Here is a 27,427-nt window from a genome sequence, read left to right as displayed (position 1 = left end):
AAACTCATCCTTTTTCAAAACAAGTGGGGGCACTTTTGTATTACATGTTATAACCCACTGTAATGCCTATTACAAATTATGCCACAACTGTAATGCCTATTACATATTATTACAAGCACTCAGCAAGTGGTTTTTACCAGACAACCTACCCCTAACCCCCTTTCCCAGCAGTTTTGGGGTTGGTGGCAGACAGCCCAGTACACATACCCCAGGCAGTAAAGAGAAAGCAGGGCTGGTCCCGCGCATGTCACAGAGGCAGCGCAAAGCACAGCAACATTGCAGCTGCCCCAGCGGTGTCCAGGCTATTGCTGAAAATACTGGTAACTGGGACACTTGCGGTGGGGAAGACCCGATTAAGCGATAGCCGATGCGGTAGTCAGCTCTGCGTTGTTACTGTGCTTCCGGCACCGCTGTCTATATGACAGGCGCAGTACAGGAGGCACCGTGTCCCGGCAGAAGCAGAGTGGTAGTGCAGGGAGAAGCTTGAGCGCCTCTTCAGTCCGGCGCCTCCCTGCACCGCAGGAGCCGCTGAGTGGGTAGCGCCGGCCCTGTAGACTTATATACAGCTATACAATAAGACATAGTCCTAGGCAAAATGGCACAGATCATAAAATCTCCCAGAAAATGGCCGCCCCTACATCACCCTCCAGGAGCTAGGGTACAGTGCACGGGTAGGGGAGGTGCGGCATTAATCCATAAAGAAACTTTAATACTATAAAACTAAGCACCCAAACGCTGCCTGCCCCCAATACGCTGCCAGAGAAATGATAACTCAGGGCCGCGAATAGATGAGCACATTGCACATGCGCAATATACAGAATGGGAGTCAAATCTCCCGTGACTTGAGGGCTTATCTCATGCATGTTTAATGCGCCTATAGAAATGCTAATGAATCCAGACATTAACTAGTACAGGGCTATATATACCCTGTAGGTGCATGGTCTCCTTTCACATGAGCCTTTATGAAGTCCCAAACATAAAAGGGGGATGAAACGCGTTGGTCACTCTGGATACTAACCTCCACTCTCCAATGTGCATGAAGCACATTTCAGATTAGCTTTTATATGTTGTTAAATTGTACGAGTCCATTACCTATGTTTTTATCCTTATGTTCATTAGTATATGTGGGCAAAACTGAAACACAATTCAAGGAGCGGATGGCAAACCACCGCTCCGCTATACGGGCAGGAATCAAAAAGGGCACCAGTGAACAGCCCCTACCCCGTTATTTTACAATAGCCAAGCATCCCTTAGCCTCAGTCAAGTACATGATCATAGACCAGGTGTGTCCCCCCCCCCCCCCTTACTAGAGGGGGAGACCGGGGTAAACAATTATTACGGTACTTGTGTACTAGCACGGCGCCGCGATAATTAGTCGCCCGATTTTTTAATCGAATCGCATCTCATGCCATACACCCGATGGCATGCGATTTTAACTCATATTCGCTCGCCACACTTTCTATTCTCCACGCCGACGTGGATAGTGGGGGTATGAAAAGGTCGTAGGACGCGTACCGCCGCCCCTCGCGGGCTTGCTGCGCTCGCCACGCTTCGGGTTCGCGTTTATGCTTGGGGGTGGCGTGGGGGTGCATTTAACCATTGTAAGCACCCATTAGGGTGCTTATACAATTTATAATCGCATCGCATTGTATGCCATTGTACAACATCGGCCGATATCGCGTCGCATCGCATGCGATATGGTCTGCGATGCGATGGGCGCCGTGCTAGTACACAAGTACCCTTATTACGGTTAAAAACAAGGTGGATTTTTAAACTTGACACTAGCGCCCAGAGGGCTAAATGAACAATTAGGTCTCCACTGTTTCCTATAAATCAAATAAGTAGACTTAATACAGAGAAAGCAACCAAATTTGGTTCCAGTCCCCAGGGTATAAAAAAAAAGAGAGATACTATAATGGGTGACATCCCAAGATTTAAACTACATTAATATATAAATAGACTCAACTGAATTAGCATTGGCATTATCTGCAAAGAGCACAATATTAGTAGTATATTCAATATTAGAACATTAGTTATGCACATGCACACTATTTTAGACCGCTGTCAGCAGTTTTGTTTAGCACTAGAATTTAATATAAGTTGATTTTTGTTTGTATAATGTTTCATCACGTATATTGCAGTGACAGCGGCTTGTAGTGTTTTTTTATTAGTAAAATTGTTTCACGATTCTAGATTCATTGTATTTTTCTTTTTCTTTAAGTCAAACTTTATTGATACACACATATGCAGTCACAGTTGACCAGTTGCCAAGGCAACATTAGCCATGATGGTGAGATCATCAGAATTCCCCCAGAGTTGGCGTCTACCAATGGCCGCTGTCCCTACACAGATCAGTGATACAGCCTTACTTATAGAGGTGAGTGTTCACTTATTTTTTTATGTAAGCTGTTTTGACAAAAGCCTAATAGAAGGCTGAAATGTTAACCGAGATTTTGGCTATGTGGAATTATTTATATTAGCCCCAAGTGCCGCGTCTTCCTATCCTGTGTAATCTGGACTCGCTGCGGCGTCAAAAGCTATGAAGGCACCGGGCAACAAAGCTAGTATCCAGGAGTCGAGTGCCGGCGTTCCCTCATTATATATATATATATAGAGCGCAGACACACCCACAGAGCGGTCACGTGTGCTGACATACTGCGGGGAGGACTCCTTCATTTTGTTGCCATAGTAACACACGCTATAATGGCGTAATAGAACACCAAAACATCAAACATTAAGAAAAATATGTACACAAAATTGAATACAAAAAACACGAATACAAGTCACATAAGGATATATCATACATTATTCAGAGATTAAACGAGAGGATGAGCGTTCCAAATGGTCCAGGACCGGTTTCAAATGACAACAGAGCAATACATATACCATACATATTATGTAACCAATATCTAAAACAGGAATATATTTAGATTTAAATGATCATTAAGCCCTTTTGGGTTGACAGTATCTAAAAGGAAAATCCATTTAGCTTCTAAGCGAAACAATTTTTTATGTCACCCCGTCTTTTACTTAAAGGGACATGATCAATTATGATATGCCTAAAATTGGCCATATTATGTTTAGCCTCTAGGAAGTGTCTGACTAAAGGCTGATCAGACTGTTTGTCTCTCAGTGCATATCTGATAGCAGAACGGTGCAAGGCCATTTTTTCTTTAAATGCTCGCACCGTTTTTCCAATGTAACACAAGCCGCAAGGGCATTTTACCATATATATATATATATATATATATATATATATATATATATATATATATATATATATATATATATATAACATAGGAGCTCTCACATCCTAGAGGGAACCTGATTGTATACTTTTTTCCATTGTGTGGATGAAAAAACCATCTGGACGCTATCATATGACTGCAGGTTGTGCAGCCAGTGCACTTATGACACCCCAGTTTTCTGTATTGAATTTTGGGGTCAAATTGAACAAGAGGGGTAATATCCAAATGGACAAACCAGTCCCTCAGGTTCTTACCTCTCTTGTAACTCGTCATAATTTTTGTATCTTTTAATGTAGGGAGATCTCTATCAGTGGAAATAACAAGCCATCATTGTTTAGTGTGTTTATGAATTGATTTATGGCCTGTATTATATTGTTGAACCCAGTGTATGGTGTTCTCACTGGACTTTTTAGATGATCTAAGCAGAGTTTGCTGTCTATCAATCTGATCAAGTTTGGCCCTTGCTGTATTTAAAATTTCTCTTGTATATCCCCGATCTAAAAATGTTTGAATCATGTCATCCAGAACCAAATTCAGCTCCACTGGATCACTTACTATCCTTTTAGCCCTCAAAAATTGAGAATAAGGCAGGCTAGCAACTGTACTAGACGGGTGAAAGCTATCTGCTTTAAGAAGCGTGTTGCGATCTGTAGGTTTGGTATAAAGTGTATCAACAATACGATTTTCTACAATTTTGATGGACACGTCTAGAAATGGAATTTCTTCAAGGCTCTTGCTGTAAGTAAACTTAATTGGGCAATCCCAACTATTCACTACGTTAATCCTGTCACATAGATCATTAGGGTCCCCCTTCCATACAATAAGTACGTTATCTATGTAACATAGAATTCTATCCCTCAGATCTCTAGTGAAGAATGCATCTTGTTCTATGTCAAACATATAAGCATTGGCATAGGCTGGTGCCACGGGTGAACCCATGGCACATCATTATAATAAAAATAATTTTGCTTAAGGATGATAGACAAAAGTGATACAAACAGTTGAATAGGTGGACCTGTATGTAGTGGATTATCTACCAGCAAATTTTTTTGCGCGCCAGATCTCCATAGTGATGGGACGCAGCACACAGACCCGGAAGCGTTGAGTGGTGATGCCGGCTATGACGTGGCGGTGGATTACCTGATGCTGCACCTGTGACACGCTGCGGTTTTGGCGCCACATTTGGTATTTAAGGTGAGCATTTACACTGATGTAATTGTATCCATATGTTGTATGCTGCCTGAAGAAGGGTAATAAAACCCGAAAGCTTGCACTACCTTGGCGTGTGTCCGAGTACTTGATGAAGAAAAATCTGTGGGTGCCGCCTATTGGACTGGTCTGTATTTATTTACTTTGGCTGGGCACCACGGTGTTTCTTTTACCCAGTTGGGACAAGGAGGGTGCCGGCCTATTGGACTATATATATATAGTCCAACTTGCCTGGGTGCCTTCTCCTGTATACCGAAGTATACCCAATGTAGAAACTCGCAGGGATGAGCGTCACTCCAGGGCTTGTGCAAAATATTTTATTAGTGTCTACGGCGTTTCAGGCCTCAGCCCGTCATCAGGACATGTCCTGATGACGGGCTGAGGCCCGAAACGCCGTAGACACAAATATTTTGCACAAGCCCTGGAGTGACGCTCATCCCTGCGAGTTTCTACATTGGGTATACTTCGGTATACAGGAGAAGGCACCCAGGCAAGTTGCTGTACCCCACCACAGATTGACAGTGAGTGCCGGCCCATTGCAACACATATATATATATATATATATATATATATATACATATATACACACATATACACACTACAATCGCTTTATCGACGATATACTTATTTTCTGGCGGGGGCCACCCGATGACCTCATAGAGCTGATTAATGTACAGAATAATAGTGATCATCCCATTAAACTTACGTATACCCATAATGGTCAGGAAATCCATTATTTGGATGTACTGATTAAAATCTCAGAAGGCAACATTTCAACTTGCTTGTACTCCAAGCCCACCGATAGAAATAACCTGCTTAATTATCAGAGTTGTCACCCAAAATCCACCATACGTAGCCTTCCCTACTCTCAATTATTGAGGGTGAAGAGAATAGTATCAGTACCTGTTATAGCGGAAAGGCAGATGAACGATATGAAAACCAAATTTAAACAGCGGGGTTACCCAGCTGATCTATTGGAGTCCACCAAACAGAAGGTGTTGGCCTTGGATCGTGATACATTGCTTTCAGCCAGCCCCGGTAAGGAGCAAATGCATAATTGTCTACCTTGGGTGTCGACTTATAATCAACACAGCCCCATGTCCACTAAAATAGTACGCCAACATTGGCCATTAATACAGTCAGACCCACAATTAGGTCTAAAGCAAACCACCATCGTGCCATGTTATAAACGGTCCAAAAGTATAAGAGACATTTTGGTAAAATCAGATGCATCACCTAACATACCTAGAAAAACCTCTAATAGAACAGGATGTGTGAGATGTCTTTGTACAAAATGTAGTTTCTTAATACCTGGGGCCACATTCAATCATCCCCAAACGGGACGCCCCATACAAATAAAATATTTACTAACTTGTAATACCCCCTTCACTGTTTACCAAATAATTTGCCCCTGTGGGCTGTCATATATAGGGAAAACTGAACGACCCTTTAAAGAAAGGATGACAGCCCACAGGTTGGCCATTCGCAAAGCTCTGCTCAAAGGCACGGGCGATCAACCGGTGTCTCGACACTTTGTGTCGGCAAAACACAATCTAGCCTCCTTAAAATATAGGATGATAGACCACATCCCACCCTCTATACTTGGGGGGAACAGGGGTCTACAATTATTGAAATGTGAAGCCCGGTGGATTGCAAAGTTGGGTACCATTTCACCTAACGGCCTTAATGAGCATACGGGTATAAATGTTTTGCTGTAAAGAGTAATGCTACATGATATTATGATTTATGTATACATGCTATAAGTCCATATACATTATCCTGATGTGTATTCACAACATGTTCACTAAGGAGAGCGGACACCCATAATTATGGGCCAGACTGCACTCACATATGTATGTCATGTCACACTGACTATGGTCAGTTCTTTTTTTATATATATTTTTTCTTAAGTTTTTTCTTTAGTTTTATTTTCATTGTACAAGTCATTGGTGCACGCCAAGGGTTAAATCCAGTCCACCCTCAGAGTACTTAGTTCTCCAGGTGTCTCTGATTGTTGAACTGGCGGTAACACGCTGTTACGTGGAGGGGGGGGGGGGGTTTGCGAACGTTCTCCCAACGTAAGGTACACGGGGGAGTATTTAATGGGGTAGATGTGAATTGTATATTGAGCCTGATGAAAATGCACCTGCATTGAAACGTTGCGGTTTGTCTCAATAAAGAATTGGAAATTTACAAGTTTGGAGTGCCGCGTCATTACCCCGCAGAAGTCTACATTACCCAAAGGACGAAGGCAACCAACCAGCAGTTTATTTGGAGGTTGTGCCCGGCTAAACATACAAGTATATATATATATATATATATATATATATATATATATATATATATATATATATATATATATATATATCTGCTGCTGCGGATTGCTGAAGTGGGTGCGCACGGGGATCTGGAGCTGCTGCTGCTGCGGATTGCTGTGCAGAGAGCCGCCCGATCCCCGCTGTTACATGTCAGAGGAAGGGCACTGCTGGCACCTGCTTACGCTAGGAGACGCGTTTCCCCCTGCGGGCCCCCACACCCACGCTGCCGAAATGTATGTAAAGAAAAAAATGGAAATGGCAGCATGCGGTGCAGGCGGCACGGGCCCCATGAACTCCTTGGGCCCCGGTGCACTGCACCGTCTGCACAGGCAGTAGTTCCGCCCCTGATTTGACAAGTTTATACAGTATGTAAGTTACATTAAACTCATTGGTGGAAAAAAGCAACTTCCTGTATGGGTGTGTATAAAAACCTGCTGAGGGGCCAGTCTAAATTAGGTCTCTGTTGGAGAAGGATCTCATTTCTGTCTGGCTGATTGTCTTCAAAAAGGTCTGAGATGCAGACCGAAACGTTGACCAAGTTCAATATTTTAATGGATTAAATAAAAGTTGTGTTTTTATCTGCGAAATGGTGAGTGCCCTCCTTCAAAAATAGCGTTTTGTGGTCTTGTGCCTTGGAGTGAGCAACGCCTGGATGACCAAATTGAATTGCGTGCGGATTCTCTGTATATGTTTATGGACTTGTTTCCTTTATCCGGCACCTACCTACTATAAGACACCTGTTGGGAAATTTTACTACTTCTCTCCACAGGAAGCCTGATTTTTTTCATGTTATGTTCTATGTTTTTTTTAAATGGGAGCATGATAGAGAGAGATCAACAAAGTGTTTTTTCTTTATCTATGCCCAATGGATTGGGGGTCTTTTTACTGAAATCAACACATTATAGCTTTCTTTTTTGAATATCCACTGCTCCACTGACTGAGATACAGAATTTGGAATCGCTTTAGATTGAGTCCACCAGAGTACTAGTATCTTTAAGTATATATGTTTGTCCTAGATGTGTGTCTGTCCCTGGGTCCAGTAAATAATCTTTGTTGTATCATTTAGATTTCTTGCCATTCTGGCACAAATATCCTGTGATCCCTGTTGACCTTGAGAAAAGATAAGTCCGGCTAGAACCCTATATTGTTATATCCATTACATTGAGTGTTTCTACTATGTATGTCGGCGCATGTGTTGACACGCAGATCTAAGCATTTGAGCATAAAACTAATGTTGAGTTCCATGCACGTATGTGTCGCTAACTATATGCTCACCTATGTACTAACAATATTCAGACAATAACATTGATTATCGGATGTGTACTTTATTAACAAAGAATGCATGTTTTTGACTAGTGTGAAACCTTTGAAAATTCCACTGTGGCAACTAGGACCTGTAAAGGTCAGTCAATTGGTGGGCACGTAGCAGTCTGGACTTTGTCCCAAATCTACACCAGTGATATTAATTAGTAGTTGAGATACTACATTTGTTGGGGATGTCACAGGAACCAATACATATACTTGATGATAAGACCTTCGGGTTGGGCACAGGATTTGCTGGTGTCCCTCACCGACGAGGATGCTGACAAAATATATTTTGATCATGTGGATTTTGGTCAGTTGCCAGTAGTATCCTCTCTGGATTTGTATCATCAAATCCTCAGACTGAAGAGAAGGGAGGTCGATCTGGTCCTACACGGCCAATTTTTATCAGATTACCATAGGAACAAAAAAAAAAAAAAAAACACGGGGCTTTAGAGTGGCAAATGTCCCCACATTGGGTAGATGTAAACTGAATTTTTGCACTCGTTGGTGTGGAGTACTTAACAAGTGCTCACTCGATCTCCTCCTCCTGGTCATAGAGGAGGTGGGGATCGAATTGGGCAAGGTTAGGCAGGAAATTACTGAATTTAATGCTAAATATCTGGAGTCTCTGGCCAAAGAGAAATCTGAAAATTGGTTGAGTAAGCTATCAGAACAGGTCACCTCCTATCAGCGCGATTTAATTGCGTTTAAACGTAAAAAATTGGCTACAGTTAACGCCGATTATACAAACCACCAGGTCTATCGGTGGCTAAAGGGTGACAACAGGAGACCCTTTAATCAACGCCAACAGGCATCACAGAGGTTTAAAACAGAATAGAGGTCTGGATAGCTCCTCAATCCAATTCTGAATCTGATATAGCCCCCAGTGCGGGAAACCAAGGTACCAGTAGCTCTTTTTTAGAAACAGGGACCCCACACACCATAGACCGACCGCCTCGTCCAGCACGTGCCGTCGCACGAGGAGGGGCAGGAGGAAAAACAACATCAAGAAAAGGAGGCAGGTACTAGACGCCGAAGTGGTATTTAACCTCTCAAGTTATCCATTGAGTACTGCAGAATTAGAAGTGTTGAGTCTGGGCCTGACATTTGTCCCTACTGTAAACTTTGACTATTTTAATTGGTCCATTGATAACTACAAATTTGATAGAAAATTAAGGCTTAGGGAATTTTTCAGTGACTCGGAGGCCAATAGAGAATCCATGACCACATTATCGAAAACAAGAACTTTTGACCCTCCCTCACAGAACCCCAGCATTAGGACCTTCTTAAGACAAGTAGAGTGTGATATGCAGGGAGCCAAATCCACGAGGACCTATGATAACCTGACGAAAACACAAAGGAAGGCCATAACGAACCTTAAAAAGAATCAACAGATAGTCATTCGTAAGGCGGATAAAGGCGGCTCAGTCATGGTACAGGACTGGGTCGCCTATAACAAAGAGATCTTATCTCAACTGTCTGACCATGAAACATACACAAAGGTAGCAAGAAACCCTATGTATGATGTGAAAAAGATTGTGGATGAGAGACTCAGATGTGCCCTAAACAATCGATGGATTGATAAGATCCATAAGTACTTGACAGTGGATGCTCCAATATATCCGATATTGTATACGCTCCCGAAGGTGCACAAATCAATGATTGCACCTCCAGGGTGTCCGATAATATCGGCTATTGGCTCAGTTCTACAGCCGTTGGCTGTTTGTCGACACGTTTCTACAGCCCTGTGTTAGAAAGATGGACAGCTTTATCCAGGATACACCTGATTTTCTAAAGAGGATTCAGTCATTGGGCCCCATTACAGAGGAAGCACTTCTAGTATCACTAGACGTCTCATCACTATATACGGTGATACCTCATGAAGGTGGATTGGTATCCATGAGAAAGGCATTAAGTGAGGATCCTCATGGCCGTCCCCCGGTGGAATTTCTTTTGGAATTAGCTAGTTTAGTTCTGACCAAAAACCATTTCAGTTATGGGGCAGCCTTTTACTTCCAAAACCGGGGTACAGCTATGGGGACCAATCTCGTGCCGGCATATGCCAATCTTTATATGCACTTCTACGAACATGAGCATATCCTGTCAAGGTATAGTGCTTGCATTGCAAGTTATATGAGATATATTGATGCCGTGTTCATCGTGTGGGTTGGTACTCTGGTGGAGCTCAGGGACATGATCGAGTATGTCAACCTACTGGACTCCCCAATCAGATTCACCTCCCAAATTGATGACCAAGAGATGAATCTTTTGGACGTTACAGTCTTCAGACAAACCAGAGGCCTTGGTTACAAACTTTATAGAAAGGCAACAGACCGCAACACCATTCAGAGAGATTGAAGGAGGGACTGCCTATCTCGCAGTTTTTACGGCCGAGAGACAGGTTATTGAAATGACCGAGAGGTTTTTGGCTCGTGGATATGATGAAGTTGTGGTTGACCGATGCCTGACAAAAGCGAGAGCAAGATTCCAAGAGAAGACTAAAAAAGCCCCTTTTGATGGCACACGGATGATTTATTCGACAACCTTCAATACGGCTTCAAAGAAACTACAAAAATCAATTCATAAGTCATGGCCTATTATTACCAGAGATCCTACGTTAGATACGATCAACAAGACACCGCCTATGATCTCCTTTAAGAGAGGTCCTAACCTCAAACAGCTTCTAATGAGGCCCACAATGGTGCCTACACGTGGCAATAGCAATTGGATGCAGTCTGCAAGAAAGGGATGTTTCCGCTGTACAGACTGTACAACATGCAGGTCAATGATGACTGGTACCATCTTTGCACACCCACATACCAACCAAAGGATCACCATACGACAGAGTGTCATGCCAATCGACGTTCATTATTTACTTCCTGGTCTGCCCATGTGGCCTTTATTATATCGGCCTTACAAGGACATTTCGCGAGAGAATGGCCAACCATAGGCATTCGATCAGGGAGGCATCTGAGAAAAAAAACCTCAGACAAACCGGTGTCTCGCCATTTTTTCCAAAAAGGACACTCTTCAGCTAGCCTAAAAAGCATGATTATAGATCATGTCCCACCACTAATTCGTGGAGGGGATCGGGAGAGTCTGTTGAGACAAAGGGAACTGAAGTGGATTCAGCAGCTAGATACATGTTCGCCCAAGGGACTTAACGAGCATGCCTCGTTCAATGTATTCCTGTGACTACTGGACTCGGATGGACACCAGCTATACCATCAGGACATTCAGCAACTATTAATTTCGTTTTACTATTCCACTACTTATGAAAAATAAATAATATAAAAAGTTTTTTTTGGTAGGATATCAATGGAGGGAAACATAACAATGGTTTCCCCCTGAGAAGGATGTTGCGAACAACATCTGGGTATGAATACCCTGGGGTTGATTTCATGTTTAATGTATGTTTGTATATTGTCTGTGTATTATTGAACTATAAAATGTGAAAGGCTGGCCCTGAGGCGGTTATTGCACATACCATGCAGCATAAACTCGTATAGGTAATTACATCAGACTACACTCACTGGTATTCAGTTCTGATACATTAACAATATGGAAGATTGAGGCTATGGGGAAGGAATTGGGACATACACGCATGATATCCGGTCTAGTATTGATATACGGGTATTATGTTGCCAGGTAACAAGGAATGGAACGCACACATTACTAGCTTGTGTCCCAGGCTGTATGGGACGGCGCTGTCGCGTCACTTCCGGGTGACGCGCTGCCATAGTACTGAGAGTGGGCGCTAGGTGAGAGGCACCGGAGTGGTGCTATCAGAAAGTTTTGTAGGTAAGCCTGTATGTTACCCACAGACCCTATAAAGTGGATTATATAAAAGATGAATTTAAAACGATTTGGCACATTAGTTGCATTATAGACGGAAACAAGATGGCGGTGCGTTCCACAGGGTTGGAACGCACGCCAGATCCGTGTATTCAGCGCGATATAGAGTGTATTCTGCTTTCATTCACCCATATTCTCATCTTCCAGATATTGGCATAATGGTGGTCTGTTTCACCTGTATAGGTGGAGAGATATAATGATATTATTTGACAAGTTTATACAGTATGTAAGTTACAGTAAACTCATTGGTGGAAAAGAGCAACTTCCTGTATGGGTGTGTATAAAAACCTGCTGAGGGGCCAGTCTAAATTAGGTCTCTGTTGGAGAAGGATCTCATTTCTGTCTGGCTGATTGTCTTGAAAAAGGTCTGAGATGCAGACCGAAACGTTGACCAAGTTCAATATTTTAATGGATTAAATAAAAGTTGTGTTTTTATCTGCAAAATGGTGAGTGCCCTCCTTCAAAAATAGTGTTTTGTGGTCTTGTGCCTTGGAGTGAGCAACGCCTGGATGACCGAATTGAATTGCGTGCGGATTCTCTCTGTGTGTGTGTGTGTGTGTGGATGACCGAATTGAATTGCGTGCGGATTCGGTATGGCACTCACCAAACTTCCAAGCAATAAGCTGCGTGCCCCTGCGCCAATCAAATAGTAGTCACAGATCCCCAATCCCGCAAGAAGGAGAGTCAGCACGGCACTGCAGCATGGGTTCAAACGTGTTTATTCACCTCAACGTTTCGGGGAGTAACACCCCGTCTTCAGGAGGACATGTGCGTCTTCAGGAGGACATGTGCGTCTTCAGGAGGGATGTTACTCCCCGAAACGTTGAGGTGAATAAACACGTTTGAACCCATGCTGCAAGGCCGTGCTGACTCTCCTTCTTGCGGGATTGGGGATCTGTGACTACTATATATATATATATATATATATATATATATATAGGATAGTGAAGAAACAACAGAGTGCCAGGCCTACACCTCTACCTCTATATATATATATATATATATATATACACATATACATACACATACACACACACACATATACATACACTTAACATCGGCACTCACCTTTCCTAGTTTTGGGGTGCCCTATGGCTTGTGACCACATTGTTTAAACAGACATTGTAGGGGCTCTGCACACACTAAATTAACTGATAATAAATAGCGGAGATTTGGTTCATAAATTTATCAATGCATTTAATGCATGTGTGTGTGTGCGGCCCTCAAATATTTAATGGGAGTATTAAGTGGCCCCCACCCAAACTAATTGCAAATAATCTAAGCAAAGCAGCAGCTCCATCTATATCTTCAATGTTCTCCCTGGACCGTGAACCAATAGGAGCCCGCTGTCCGGCAGCCAATCAGGAGTGGCAACCAATGCTGCTCCTGATTGGTTGCTGGCAGGAGCTTGTTGTCCAGCGGGAGCAATGAAGATATCGACAGAGCTGCTGCTTTGCTTAGACAGTGACTATACAGCCGGTCAGTGCACAGCTCTTTCTACCCGGCTGTCATTTCTTTAAATTGTGTGTGCCCAGTGTCAGTGTCACTACCCCTTGGCAACGAGCAATTCCCTCCACCTGGCACCGAGTATGAAGCCCCTGGCATCAAGCAAGAACCCCCTAGCAATGAGCATGTACTGTAGGTAAGCTGCACTTCTGTATTAAATATGTAATGGGCATTATGGTGTGTTATATAGTATGTAATGGGCATTACGGTTTGTTAAACAGTATGTAATGGGCATCATGTGTGTTATATAGTATGTTATGGGCATTACGGTGTTCTATAGTATGTAATGGACATTACGGTGTGTTATATATGAGCATTACGGTGTTCTCTATAGTATGTGATGGGCATTATGGTTTGTTATATAGTATGTAATGGGCATTATGGTGTGTGGCCTATATATGATCCCAGTGTCGGTGCGGCACTCCAAAGATACTCGGTGACGGTAGGTAAAGTAGATATCTGTTTATTAGCAACGTTTCGATGCTACGCTGGCATCGTTATCAAGCAAAATATCACACAAGTAACAAACGAACATACCTTATATAAGCACCCTGTGTTTCAGCGCCGTGCATGCGGCGCAGGTCTATGACGTCAGCGGCATCTGCCGTCCTGACGTACAGGCCTCTGATTGATGGTGCACCCGTCACCATAACAACAAAGACAAACAAGATATTCAAATCGGACAGGCGCCGTCAGCAGCAAGCAACACATAATGTTACACAGTCACAAGCAATAGTATAACATATGATCGTTTAAACTCAAGAGAAAAATAGCATAGATGAACATTAGTAGCAGCATAGTCTAAACTTAAAGCAAAGTAGAGATGCCCGTATATTCATTCAGACCCTGGGGAGCTACTGTCCCGAGTCTGATAATCCACCTGGCCTCGCATTTCAGTAACGCCGCTCCCCTGTCACCTCCCCTCAGTGTTAGGGGTACATGGTCAATCATCCTATATCTAATAGAGATGACACTATGTTTGTGCAGGGCAAAGTGGCGTGCGACAGGCTGGTCGCTAGATCCTGATGCCAGGGCTTTTTTTATAGCAGATCTGTGGGCTGCCATACGCTCCTTAAAGGCGCGCTCGGTTTTCCCGATATATGACAGCCCACAGGGACAGATGATTTGATAAACAGTATAGGTAGTATTGCAGGATAAAGTATGACGGATGTGCAGTATTTGTCCTGTCCTGGGGTGACAGAATGTAGAGCCAGGTATAAGGAATTGGCAAGTGACACATGGACAACGTATACAGCCCATTTTGCGTGTAGTACGGGAGAGTTTAGTAGGAGCAGCATCTGACTTAACCAGTATGTCTTTTAGATTCCTGGAGCGCTTGTAACTGGTCAAGAGCCTTACATTTTGTATGCCCACATCTGGGTCAGTTTGGACCAGAGGCCAGTGTGTTTTGACAATTTGTTTAACATTTGGGCTCATCAGATTGTAGGTTGTGACCCAGGGTAGCAGTTCAGAAGAATCTGTGATCTGTGGTCGACTGGACAGCAGTTGATTACGGTCCAGGTGCATCACTTTATCTTTTGTAGCCAAGAGTTCATCAAGGGGATATCCTCTATTGATGAATCGCTGGATCATTTCATCCATCTGGGTACTCGCAACCATGGTGTCAGACACAATCCGTCTAATACGCAACATTTGGGAGTGTGGGAGACTCCTCACAGATGCCCTGGGGTGGCAGCTGGAATACAGCAGAGCATTATTTCTGTCAGTTGGTTTTGTGTAGACACATGTGTCTATCATTCCATTAAGGACAGTAATTTGCACATCTAAAAAGTGTATACGATTTTTGTCATGCGTATAAGTAAATTTTATGGGATGAGCGGTGGAATTGTGGGCATCAATATATTCACACAATATCGTAGGGGACCCCCTCCAAAAGATCAGGAGGTCGTCGATGTAACGATGGTATTGTACGATATGTGTGGCAATAGACGGATTTGCGAACAGAAAATGTTCTTCAAATTCATACATGAAGACGTTGGCATATGAGGGAGCTACCGCCGCCCCCATAGCCACGCCCATGAGCTGTAAGTAGAACGCATTATTATACAAGAAAAAGTTCTTGGTTAATATCAAGTTCATGAGCTCAATTGTAAGCTCCACATCAGGGCCAGAGTATGAGGGATTGTCTTTAAGGAAATGTCGCATAGCTTGGAGGCCCATTTGGTGAGGTATCGACGTGTATAATGAGCACACGTCTATAGTAAACATATAGGTGTTGTCATCAAGCATAGGTAAAGTCTGCAGAGAGCGGAGTAGCGACGTAGTATCCATCAGGTATCGGGGATGATTCCTAATGCAAGGTTGCAATATGGAATCTAGGTAAATGGACAGGGGTTGCATCAGAGAGTCCCTGGCGGCAACTATAGGTCGCCCCGGAGGGTCGACAAGTGCTTTATGCACCTTTGGTGTGCAATAAAATAGAGGGACCAGCGGATGGGCAGGTAGCAGTGCCGACATCAATTTCTTAGAAATGATGTTATTATCAACTGATGCTTGCAGTATTGTTTGAAGTTCCCTGTGAAAGATACTAGACGGGTCACTAGACAACCTCCGGTATGTGGTCGTGTCATTTAGGTGATCCATCACCTGTTGGTGATATTTTTCTATATCCATAATAACCAGTGCCCCGCCTTTGTCCGCAGGGCGGAATACAAGAGTGTTGTTTGCGGCCAAATCTTTAAGGGCTAAGCGTTCTTGTTTGCTGAGATTATTATGTGGTGACACGAATTCTCTAGCAGATTTTTGTACTTCCTCATTCAAGACTCTGGAGAATGTTCTGATGGAGGTATTAAACGACTGAGGGTCATACGATGATCTTGGTAAAATTTTGGTTAATTGTTTAGGCAGAACCTCTTCAGTGATGGTACTAGAAGATTTGGAGCATAACTCCCGAGGCTTGTTAAAATGTTCTTTTAATCGAAGTTGCCTGGACAGTCTATGATGTTCAATTGTCCAGTCTAATGAATTAAATGACACAGATGGCACAAAGGAAAGTCCCTTTGAAAGGACAGCAGTCTCAGCGTTAGTGAGTTGATAGGTGGAGAGATTAATAACCAGATTTACTTCCCTCTGGGTTGTTTTCTCGAACCCCTTCCTCTTACTCTGACCACCTCTTCTGGTGTGTCCGCGTGGCCTCCTGTACGTGCCCGCGTCGCCACACCTAAAGGGGTCAGTTGTTTGGGGTTTCTGGATCTCCCTCTATTAGACTCGCCGCTAGATGAATTAAAATCTGTTGATGACTCATTGTCACGGTATGGGTTGCCTCTATTGCGCCGAAAGAACGGGCGCTTAGGGCCACCTTCCCGGCCTGGTACAGTCCATTGATAGACACAGTGTGTCTCATAGTCAATGTCGACTTTAGTGCATTTGTCCTTTTTAAATTTAATTAACTCACGTTTATATGTTTGCAACTGTGAGTTCAGCTTTTCGTACCAATTGGTACCTGTGTCATTTTCAAGATTGGTCTTATGTAAGGTTTCAAATGCAGTAACCTTATCTTTGCATATGTTGACCTCTTTATTAGAATGTTCTATGATAAGAAGCATGAAATCAAATGCGCATTTGTTGGCTATCGCCACCCATTTCTGGCAGAATGCCGCATCATGTTTGCCAATGGTGGGGCTGTTCTTAACCCTAAGGCCCCGCGGTATTTTTCTAGCGCGGTAATAGTCACTGAGTGACATAGCATGATAGTGATAATCGACTTCTCGCTTCTTAATTTTAAGTAGGTCTCTGTATAACTCCTCAAGGGGGGTAGCTTCTGCCAAATCATCTATTTGACCTCCACAAAGGATCTGTTGCGCTTCATCCTCAGTGTAAGTGTGGACTTTCCCCAGCGTATAGATCGGTCTGGAGAATCCGCTGCCAGATGGTTCATCCTGCTGTAGAGGATCCATGCTGATGTCGGCGTCAGCCAAGAAGGTTAAAAGACCACAAATCCGCCGTAACCGGCTTCAAACTGTAGGTCGACGGGATGTCGTCAGATGTCGACGAGGTCCCGTTATGGTGAAACACCAGGTGCGTAAGAAATGTGGGGGTGCCCGTGGCCGCAAACAACACTCTTGTATTCCGCCCTGCGGACAAAGGCGGGGCACTGGTTATTATGGATATAGAAAAATATCACCAACAGGTGATGGATCACCTAAATGACACGACCACATACCGGAGGTTGTCTAGTGACCCGTCTAGTATCTTTCACAGGGAACTTCAAACAATACTGCAAGCATCAGTTGATAATAACATCATTTCTAAGAAATTGATGTCGGCACTGCTACCTGCCCATCCGCTGGTCCCTCTATTTTATTGCACACCAAAGGTGCATAAAGCACTTGTCGACCCTCCGGGGCGACCTATAGTTGCCGCCAGGGACTCTCTGATGCAACCCCTGTCCATTTACCTAGATTCCATATTGCAACCTTGCATTAGGAATCATCCCCGATACCTGATGGATACTACGTCGCTACTCCGCTCTCTGCAGACTTTACCTATGCTTGATGACAACACCTATATGTTTACTATAGACGTGTGCTCATTATACACGTCGATACCTCACCAAATGGGCCTCCAAGCTATGCGACATTTCCTTAAAGACAATCCCTCATACTCTGGCCCTGATGTGGAGCTTACAATTGAGCTCATGAACTTGATATTAACCAAGAACTTTTTCTTGTATAATAATGCGTTCTACTTACAGCTCATGGGCGTGGCTATGGGGGCGGCGGTAGCTCCCTCATATGCCAACGTCTTCATGTATGAATTTGAAGAACATTTTCTGTTCGCAAATCCGTCTATTGCCACACATATCGTACAATACCATCGTTACATCGACGACCTCCTGATCTTTTGGAGGGGGTCCCCTACGATATTGTGTGAATATATTGATGCCCACAATTCCACCGCTCATCCCATAAAATTTACTTATACGCATGACAAAAATCGTATACACTTTTTAGATGTGCAAATTACTGTCCTTAATGGAATGATAGACACATGTGTCTACACAAAACCAACTGACAGAAATAATGCTCTGCTGTATTCCAGCTGCCACCCCAGGGCATCTGTGAGGAGTCTCCCACACTCCCAAATGTTGCGTATTAGACGGATTGTGTCTGACACCATGGTTGCGAGTACCCAGATGGATGAAATGATCCAGCGATTCATCAATAGAGGATATCCCCTTGATGAACTCTTGGCTACAAAAGATAAAGTGATGCACCTGGACCGTAATCAACTGCTGTCCAGTCGACCACAGATCACAGATTCTTCTGAACTGCTACCCTGGGTCACAACCTACAATCTGATGAGCCCAAATGTTAAACAAATTGTCAAAACACACTGGCCTCTGGTCCAAACTGACCCAGATGTGGGCATACAAAATGTAAGGCTCTTGACCAGTTACAAGCGCTCCAGGAATCTAAAAGACATACTGGTTAAGTCAGATGCTGCTCCTACTAAACTCTCCCGTACTACACGCAAAATGGGCTGTATACGTTGTCCATGTGTCACTTGCCAATTCCTTATACCTGGCTCTACATTCTGTCACCCCAGGACAGGACAAATACTGCACATCCGTCATACTTTATCCTGCAATACTACCTATACTGTTTATCAAATCATCTGTCCCTGTGGGCTGTCATATATCGGGAAAACCGAGCGCGCCTTTAAGGAGCGTATGGCAGCCCACAGATCTGCTATAAAAAAAGCCCTGGCATCAGGATCTAGCGACCAGCCTGTCGCACGCCACTTTGCCCTGCACAAACATAGTGTCATCTCTATTAGATATAGGATGATTGACCATGTACCCCTAACACTGAGGGGAGGTGACAGGGGAGCGGCGTTACTGAAATGCGAGGCCAGGTGGATTATCAGACTCGGGACAGTAGCTCCCCAGGGTCTGAATGAATATACGGGCATCTCTACTTTGCTTTAAGTTTAGACTATGCTGCTACTAATGTTCATCTATGCTATTTTTCTCTTGAGTTTAAACGATCATATGTTATACTATTGCTTGTGACTGTGTAACATTATGTGTTGCTTGCTGCTGACGGCGCCTGTCCGATTTGAATATCTTGTTTGTCTTTGTTGTTATGGTGACGGGTGCACCATCAATCAGAGGCCTGTACGTCAGGACGGCAGATGCCGCTGACGTCATAGACCTGCGCCGCATGCACGGCGCTGAAACACAGGGTGCTTATATAAGGTATGTTCGTTTGTTACTTGTGTGATATTTTGCTTGATAACGATGCCAGCGTAGCATCGAAACGTTGCTAATAAACAGATATCTACTTTACCTACCGTCACCGAGTATCTTTGGAGTGCCGCACCGACACTGGGATCCTGTATGCATCTTTAGTGCGGGCACCCAGTACGTATTGACTAAGGAGGCTGTGCCGGGCATCTGGATCTATATATATATATATATATATATATATATATATATATATATATATATATATATATATATATATATATATATATATATATATATATATATATATGGTACATTGCAGAGAGCACTCACCAGACTTGTTGCATATCCATATATGTTTATTCACAACAGCATAGAGTCGACGTTTCGGACCTCTAGAGGACCTTTTTCAAGACCACCTCCAGGAGCAAGTGTATACCCCTCAGTGAAGCCCTGCAAGATTATATACCCTGTACTCTGTCACTCCGTCCCTCAGCACAGACAATACCCGGAAGTATAAAAAAATAGCTATTATCATTAATATGACCATATATTCCTTAGCCAATCTATAGGAGGTACAACTTTTTTCAAAGTTTCAAATAACCCCTGCACTAAATCTTCCATCAAAGTAACTGTACACTCAACATGCCTTTTTGCTCTATATAGGGGAATCACAACACACATAACACCTGGTAATACTGCTCCCATATATCTGCTGCAGGAAAAAATTAAGTTCTATGACTTTTAATCAGATGTGCTTGTATTGTATCCCAGAGAGGAGAGCAAAGTCTCAGACAATAGATGACTGCCTTGGCAAAAAGTTAAAAATTTAACTTTCAGGTCCCAGAGAAGAAAAACCTGCATCAATGTAATGTTATTAGGAGGAAATTAAATTAAAACACAGTTGAGCAGAACATGAAAATCACATAGGGCTCACCAGGTCTCCATTGTCAGTCAGTAGGTTATTCTCATAGTCAGCACCTTCAAAGTAAATCGTCCAAGTTCCATATGAACGTGTGTGAGGCACCAGCCTACAGAATCCTAAAGGAAACAAAAGCAGAACACTAAGGGACAAATATAAAAATCATGTAAACATGGCACTGGCAAATGCATACATGGACATCTTTGAAAACAGACAAAAACCTTTCAAATATGAAACCATAACATAAGGTAGTCATACACTTAATATAGTAGTTATTTAGGAATTTTATTTGTTAGAAGGATGCTATATTAAATGAATATGTTTCATAGGGATTTTGTTCGTTTATAAGTAAATTAAGTAAAACATAAGTACCCAACCCTGGGTTACAGTATAGATCAGTGGTTCCCAAACTGAGTGCCGTGGCACCCTGGGGTGTCTTAGGACACTTGCAGGTGTCCCCTGGGCTGGTAGTACAGGACCAATTCAAATGTTTATTGTCTATGCAATAGAGAAAACCAGAGCTAGTGGCTTCCAATCACAAAATAAGTGGACAAACAGAAATTAATCCCGTCCTTCACCCCATATCTAACCCTTAGATCACATATCAACACAATTTACCTAAATTATACCCCTTTCCCACTGCAGCTCTTAAACAGTAATTTGCCATTTTTTTAGGCTTTTTAAACTGGTAGAGCTGCAGTGGGAAAGCTCCAGGTTGCTTTACCCGGTTAAAAATAGTCAAATAAACACACTGACACACAATAAAAATAAAACTTTAATACACCCAAAGCCCATGTATACTGATACTTACCTATCTTGAGCAAGTCGGTAGGTCCCTGGGTCCGGTGCCTGGGTTCCAGGGCTGGTCCGGGGTTCCAGGGCTGAAGACTCCGGGTTCCTGGATCCAAAGAAATCTTCACCAGAGGACCTAGTGAGTAGGATTTCCTTCCACAGGTCCCCCATGGATTTCTTCGGATCCAGGACCCCAGACTCTTCAGCGCTGGAGCCCCGGACCAGCCCCTGAACCAAGGCACCGGACCCAGGGACCTACCGACGGGCTCAAGATAGGCAAGTATCAGTATGTATGGGCTTTGGATGTATTAAAGTTTTATTTGTATTGTGTGTCAGTGTGTTTGACTATTTTTCTACTTTTTACTGTAGAACTACAAGTGCCAATGGGCCCTTTAATGCCGCTCATGATGGGACTTGTGGTTCTCCAAGTCCCAGCATGCAGGGGAGGCTTGCTGGGACTCATAGTTCCACAGTAAAAGACAATAGTTTTTATTCTATTTTTTTACACTTCAATCAGCCCGGTGACCACCACAGAGGGTCACCGGGGACAGCACTAGGCTTCAGCCTGGTCAGGTAAGTCCTGGAGGGGTGACCCCTTAATTGGGGGGGGGTCCCCACTCCCCCAGGGCCCCTGGCCAGGCTGACCGGTCAGAGGGCTGAATGCTTTGGCTGGGGGGACTTGTATAAAAAGTCACCTCCCGGCTGTGGCATTACCCTGCTGGCTGGTTTGGTCTGCGGCTGGTTCTTAAAATACGGCGGACCCCCAGTCATTTTGTCCCCCATATTTTGGGAACCAGCCCCGGACCTGGAGCTGTTTTAAAAAAAATCAGTGAACCCCTATTTGTCGGGTTTCCTGATTTTTTAATACCAGCCCCGGCTCTTTCAGCCTGGTGCTTGTTACGGCAGAGGGGGGGGACCCCACATCGTTTTTTTTAAACCCCCCCCCCCCTCCATCTTTATTAAATGGATCTTAAAATGGGTAAGTGGGAATGGGACAAAAACGGCTTTAAACGGTAATTACCGTTTAAAAGCTGCAGTGGGAAAGGGTCTTTATGGCTCTTACCAGTTTAAAGACCCATTTAAAAAAAAAAACAACGGGTCTTTACCCGTGTAGACAGTGGGAAAGCAGCATTAATGTTTTTCTCAATAATAAACTTTTGGCCTAGGGGTGACATGAAAAAAATTCCAATACTCTAGGGAACTGTGATTAAAAAAAGTTTGGAAACCCCTGGTATAGATGATACACGAAGACTAGGTTGACAGTTACTAGATCAACCACTAATGGTCGCCTGCGACTAGGTGAACACTGTCAAAAGGTCAACAAAAGCTTATGGTCAACATAGACAAGGTCAACATGTTTTTCATGATTTTTTGGTGTTTATGTAATCATAAGTCGATCTGGACACCATACAGTAGGAGCAAGTTTCATCTTTGCTCCTTTGGTCATGGCTATTCTATTGTTCTCAGCTGCAATACAATACGTATTGCAGCTGAGAACAATAGAATAGCCATGGCCAAAGGAGCAAAGATGAAACTTGCTCCTACTGTATATATGTACCACTTAGCTAGCCATGCTTCGGGCATTGTACCTCTCTGCGCTAGACACACTATATATTCCCACTCTGCGAAGACTTACATAGCACGTATGAAAAAACACTTTTTTTTTTTGGGGGGGGGTTTGAAAAGGGGATTTTACTAAGAACTTACAGTTCTAATCCCTTTCTCTGAGTCCATCCTGGTGACACAGCTTGACATTGGGATGTAGGAGGGTCCGCAGGAGCCAAGGCACCTATGCTGACTCCCCTCTGCACCCCATGATGCTTCAGTTCAACTTTTAATGCACACTAGGATACATAACTCAGTACAACGCCTGAACATTCTATTATTACCAGAATGGACTCAGAGAAAGGGATTCCAACGGTAAGTTCTTACAAAAATCCCCTTTTCTCTTTCGTCCATCCTGTTGACACAGCTTGACATTGGGACGTTCACGAGCCGGTTCATTGGGAGGGGATGCTCAGGCTTACAGTTCTCATCACTGCCTTGCCCATTAAGCATCCTCCGACACAAACTCATGAACCTATAGACTTTTTGGTAAAAGGCAAGAAAAAACCATATGACCAGGGAGCAGCCCTGCATAACTGCCCCACTGTGGTCCCATGATGCACAGCCTAAGAAAAAGGCCACCATCCAAGTGGAATAGACCTTAAATTTATGGAAAACAGCCCACCGTAGTGTAAGCAAAGGTAAACACTGACCTTAACTGTCTAGGAAAAGTCTGCTTGGAAACAGACCACCCTCTCTTATGTACGTCATATAGAACTAGCAAAAAAGTCATTTTTTGCAAACATCCTTTACCCTGTCCACATAAATGTGCAAAGTGTGAAGTACGTCCGATTTTAATATATTTATTTATTTTTCTATCTCTTCAAGAGGAGCAAACACCGGAAACCGAACTCCTGGTGTAAACGGAAAATGTGATACTACCTAAGTAGAAAACTTCGACACGGTTTTGAGAACCATCTTATCAGTATGAAAAAACAGAAATTAAGACTTGCAAGGCAAGGCCCCTAATTCTGAAACTCACCTAGGCGAAGCCCTGGCTAAAAAAAAAAAAAAAAGGTAATTTTCCTCGAAAAAATATTACAAATAGCTGACCTTAAAGGCTCCCACTGTGGTTTTAGAAAAACCGACCATACCAGAACATGTCCCAAGGCGCCCCCGGCTGCCTATATGGGGTCTGGAGTTCATATAACTCCCTGTAAAAAGGTCTGCACTTCTGGCCAGGAGCCACTCCATTCTGATATGGATAATGCAGGTAGCTGTACCTCTAACCCAACCCAAACTGGAGAAAAACTCCACAGGTCAAGCGACCTAGAATCTGGAAATGTGTACTTTTTGACATACACACCACCTGACAGAAATCATTCAAACACAAAGGTGAATAAGCTACCTATACGGCTTGTGAGCCCAAAGTATGAGTTGGATAACAGCAACTGAGGAACCCTTCTTCCTTAAAAGATGTCTCAAGAGCCAGGTCGTCAAAATTTTTGACGAGCTAGGACCAGGAGTAGAAAAAATCCTTGACTGAATAAGTCTGGGCGAAGAAGAAGACGACACCCTTTGGTCATCTTCAACCTCAGTATAAAATACCCCGACTTCTTATGGCCAGTCTGGAGCAAAACAGTTACTTCACTTAAGAATCTGAGTAATAATAGAAAAAATGGGGGAAATGCCTAGGCCAGAGTGAAACACTCTGGAAATATCATGGCAACCTGCACTGTGGGGATTCTAATCACAGCAAGCCTTCAGCAGCACCAGGGGATTGGTGAGTCTCTCCTCCCCCTCATCTATAATCTGAAGGCTGGAGGAGCAGTTAAGCCCACCACAAAACCCTATAGTTGGGGAAGAACGGGATGCAGTTAAAATCCCGGCGGTTGGGATACCGGCGCCGGAATCCCGACCGCCGAAATCCCAACACATTCTTCCTCCGTGGGTGTCCACATTCAGTACTGAATCCGGAAGAACAAAGGGTCCCCCTGCCAGTGGCCTAGCTAATGTTATCATAGAAATGCTCAGTGCATACGTTTGCTCAATGCCTGTGTGTACTTGCTGACCTGCATCCAATCCCCCACTCTTCTCCTACAGCACAGTCAACAGCACGTCTTCAACCTGTAGCCCTCCAGATGTTGTGGAACTACATTTCCAAGCATGCCCTGACAGTTTTGGCATGCTCTTATAGGAAAAAATGTGGCAATGCATGTTGGAACATGTAGTTTCACAACATCTGGAGGGCCATAGGTTGAAGACCCATGGTCTACAGTATAACCCCCTATGCTTGGGAAGAGAGACTTGTGCACCTGGTGTACACCACTTCACTGCTAACTACAACACACTGCCTGCTGCAAAACTATCCTAGGATGCAGGAAGTGACAGCTCTTGTTCTAAATATGTAATCAATAGACTGATTCTCACAGTCGTGAACCACTTATAATCCATGACACGCTGCGTCTCATAGCACATACTTGATTCTAAGCCTATTTCTTCACCCATATGAGAAGATTTCTCGTCTCTCCTTCCATGACCCCCACTGGTTCTGCTCCACGGGAAAGTACTCAGGGAGGTAACTTCAGATTCGGGAGAATCCTCAACCCGCTCTGGGTCTAGACATAGGCCTCAATCTACGACTACCACCCGCCCATCGAAAATTAAACTCGCTGACATCGCCGCAGTGCTGGGCTAGATGAAAAGCTGGCTAGTATTAAGGAGGCCATAGATTCCACACTAACACAGCTAAACCAGCACTCCGGCCGTATAGACGAGCTGGAACACAGAGTCTCTAATCTAGAAGATGACCTACATACAGCCCAGCAAACAATAGAGACCCAACACACAGACATCATTACCCTCACCGACAAACTCAACGATCTCGAAAACCGTAGTCGAAGAAACAATCTACGTGTGATCGGCATCCCAGACGATAAAAGGTCATGAACTACTTGACCTACTTTCCAACTGGATCCCGGAACAACTAGCTATGAACCTGAAAGGTATACCTTTGGCCATTGAACGGGCGCATCATATTGGCCCAGATCGGAAGAACACCTCTGGACGTCCACGCCCCGTCATCATGAAAATCCTGAACTATGCCGATAAATCAGCGCTTCTGGATCACTATCGTAAGACGGCCAGCCTATCTTACAATGGAGAACGCGTACTTATATTTCAGGACTTCTCCAACCAGGTTGCAGCCAAACATAAAGAATTCACCCCTATCTGCAAGCAGCTATTTGAAAGCAAGACCAAATTCTCTTTCTTATACCCTGCCCGCCTGCGAATCTTCGAGAATGGAAAACCGATCTTCTTCAAGGATCCAGTCGCAGCAAAAGCTCATCTTTCCCGCCCTGACACCTGAACTGGTTTGATATGCTGTTATTTATCATCATCTTGCCCTACACTGTGGGCCACACTGTGAGTATGCTTCACAATGTACCCTAAGTCCATTTATTTTTTCCTTTTCTAATTTCTGTAAATGTATTTGTAAATGTTATGATTGCCTGCCTAGATCTGAGGCCTAGATCTGTCTCGGGATGCTATTTCTCTGCTCGCTGTGACAGAGGAAGGCCCTGTTTTACCAATTCTATCACCTTTACTGCGATGCCATCCACTGTCATAGGTTAATATAACAAACCATAAAAACTCCCACCAAGATTCTATAGGGAATGCCCCATTACTCTCATATAACATAATATCCTGGAATGTAGAGGGGCTTAATACCCCAGTGAAACGAAGGAAAGTGCTCTTTCACCTCAAATCGCTTAAAACCCCATATTGTATTCCTTCAGGAAACACACTGGATCGAAGATCCTAGAAATTCTCTAAAAGCCCCCTGGTTTGGAGAATGCATATCTGCCCCATACACTAATAAAACCAGAGGTGTAGCCATAATATTTCGAAAAAACCTGCAATATACTTGTAAAAATAAATTCATAGACCCAGAGGGAAGATCTATCTTATTAGAAGCATCTATAGACAATGTAGATTACTTGCTGGTTAATGTATATGCCCCAAACACTTTTAACAAAACTTTTTATGCAGCACTTCTACAGAAAATCCTGTCTTGGGAAAACAAGAATCTGATTCTGGTAGGAGACTTCAACGCAGTCGTCGATCCATCCATAGACAGATCCAAGGTAAGCTCACATGCCACTGGCATCGACAGCAATTTTCTTCTCTCCTTCTGCTCCCAACTAAACCTTGTAGACCCCTGGAGAATACACCACCCACCACTGCATAGAGAATTCTCCTTCTTTTGACACCCGCACTTAACCCACTCACGACTAGATTGCATCTTTACATCCCAGCATTTGCTTAATAAAATCACTCACACCTCTATCAAAGATATCATTATCTCTGATCACGCGCCCATATCCTTAACCCTTCACCTTACTCTGACACAATATTTCTCAAAGAGCTGGAGATTCCCTGCCTATCTTGTACATTCAGAAGACTTTCTTCTACATTTAAAACAGAACTGGCGTAATTATGTGACAGACAATTCAGT

At 43.5% G+C, this 27,427-nt stretch overlaps 1 protein-coding gene across 12 annotated transcripts in view; it reads right to left on the bottom strand.

Annotated features, from left to right (window-relative positions):
• AFDN (afadin, adherens junction formation factor) overlaps positions 1-27,427 on the bottom strand; it is a 723,489-nt gene that overhangs the window by 343,850 nt on the left and 352,212 nt on the right. For all 12 annotated transcript variants that reach the window (XM_083176399.1, XM_083176400.1, XM_083176410.1 and 9 more), the window contains one exon: positions 20,587-20,690. In XM_083176399.1, the coding sequence (XP_083032525.1) occupies positions 20,587-20,690 (104 nt within the window). The remainder of the gene's footprint in view (positions 1-20,586; positions 20,691-27,427) is intronic.

The sequence above is a fragment of the Crinia signifera genome, chromosome 3, assembly GCF_055691185.1.
Source record: "Crinia signifera chromosome 3, ASM5569118v1, whole genome shotgun sequence".
NCBI classification, from domain to species: domain Eukaryota; kingdom Metazoa; phylum Chordata; class Amphibia; order Anura; family Myobatrachidae; genus Crinia; species Crinia signifera.
The sequence above is the reverse complement of the archived record's forward strand: the minus strand, read 5'-3'. Positions and strand labels throughout refer to the sequence as shown.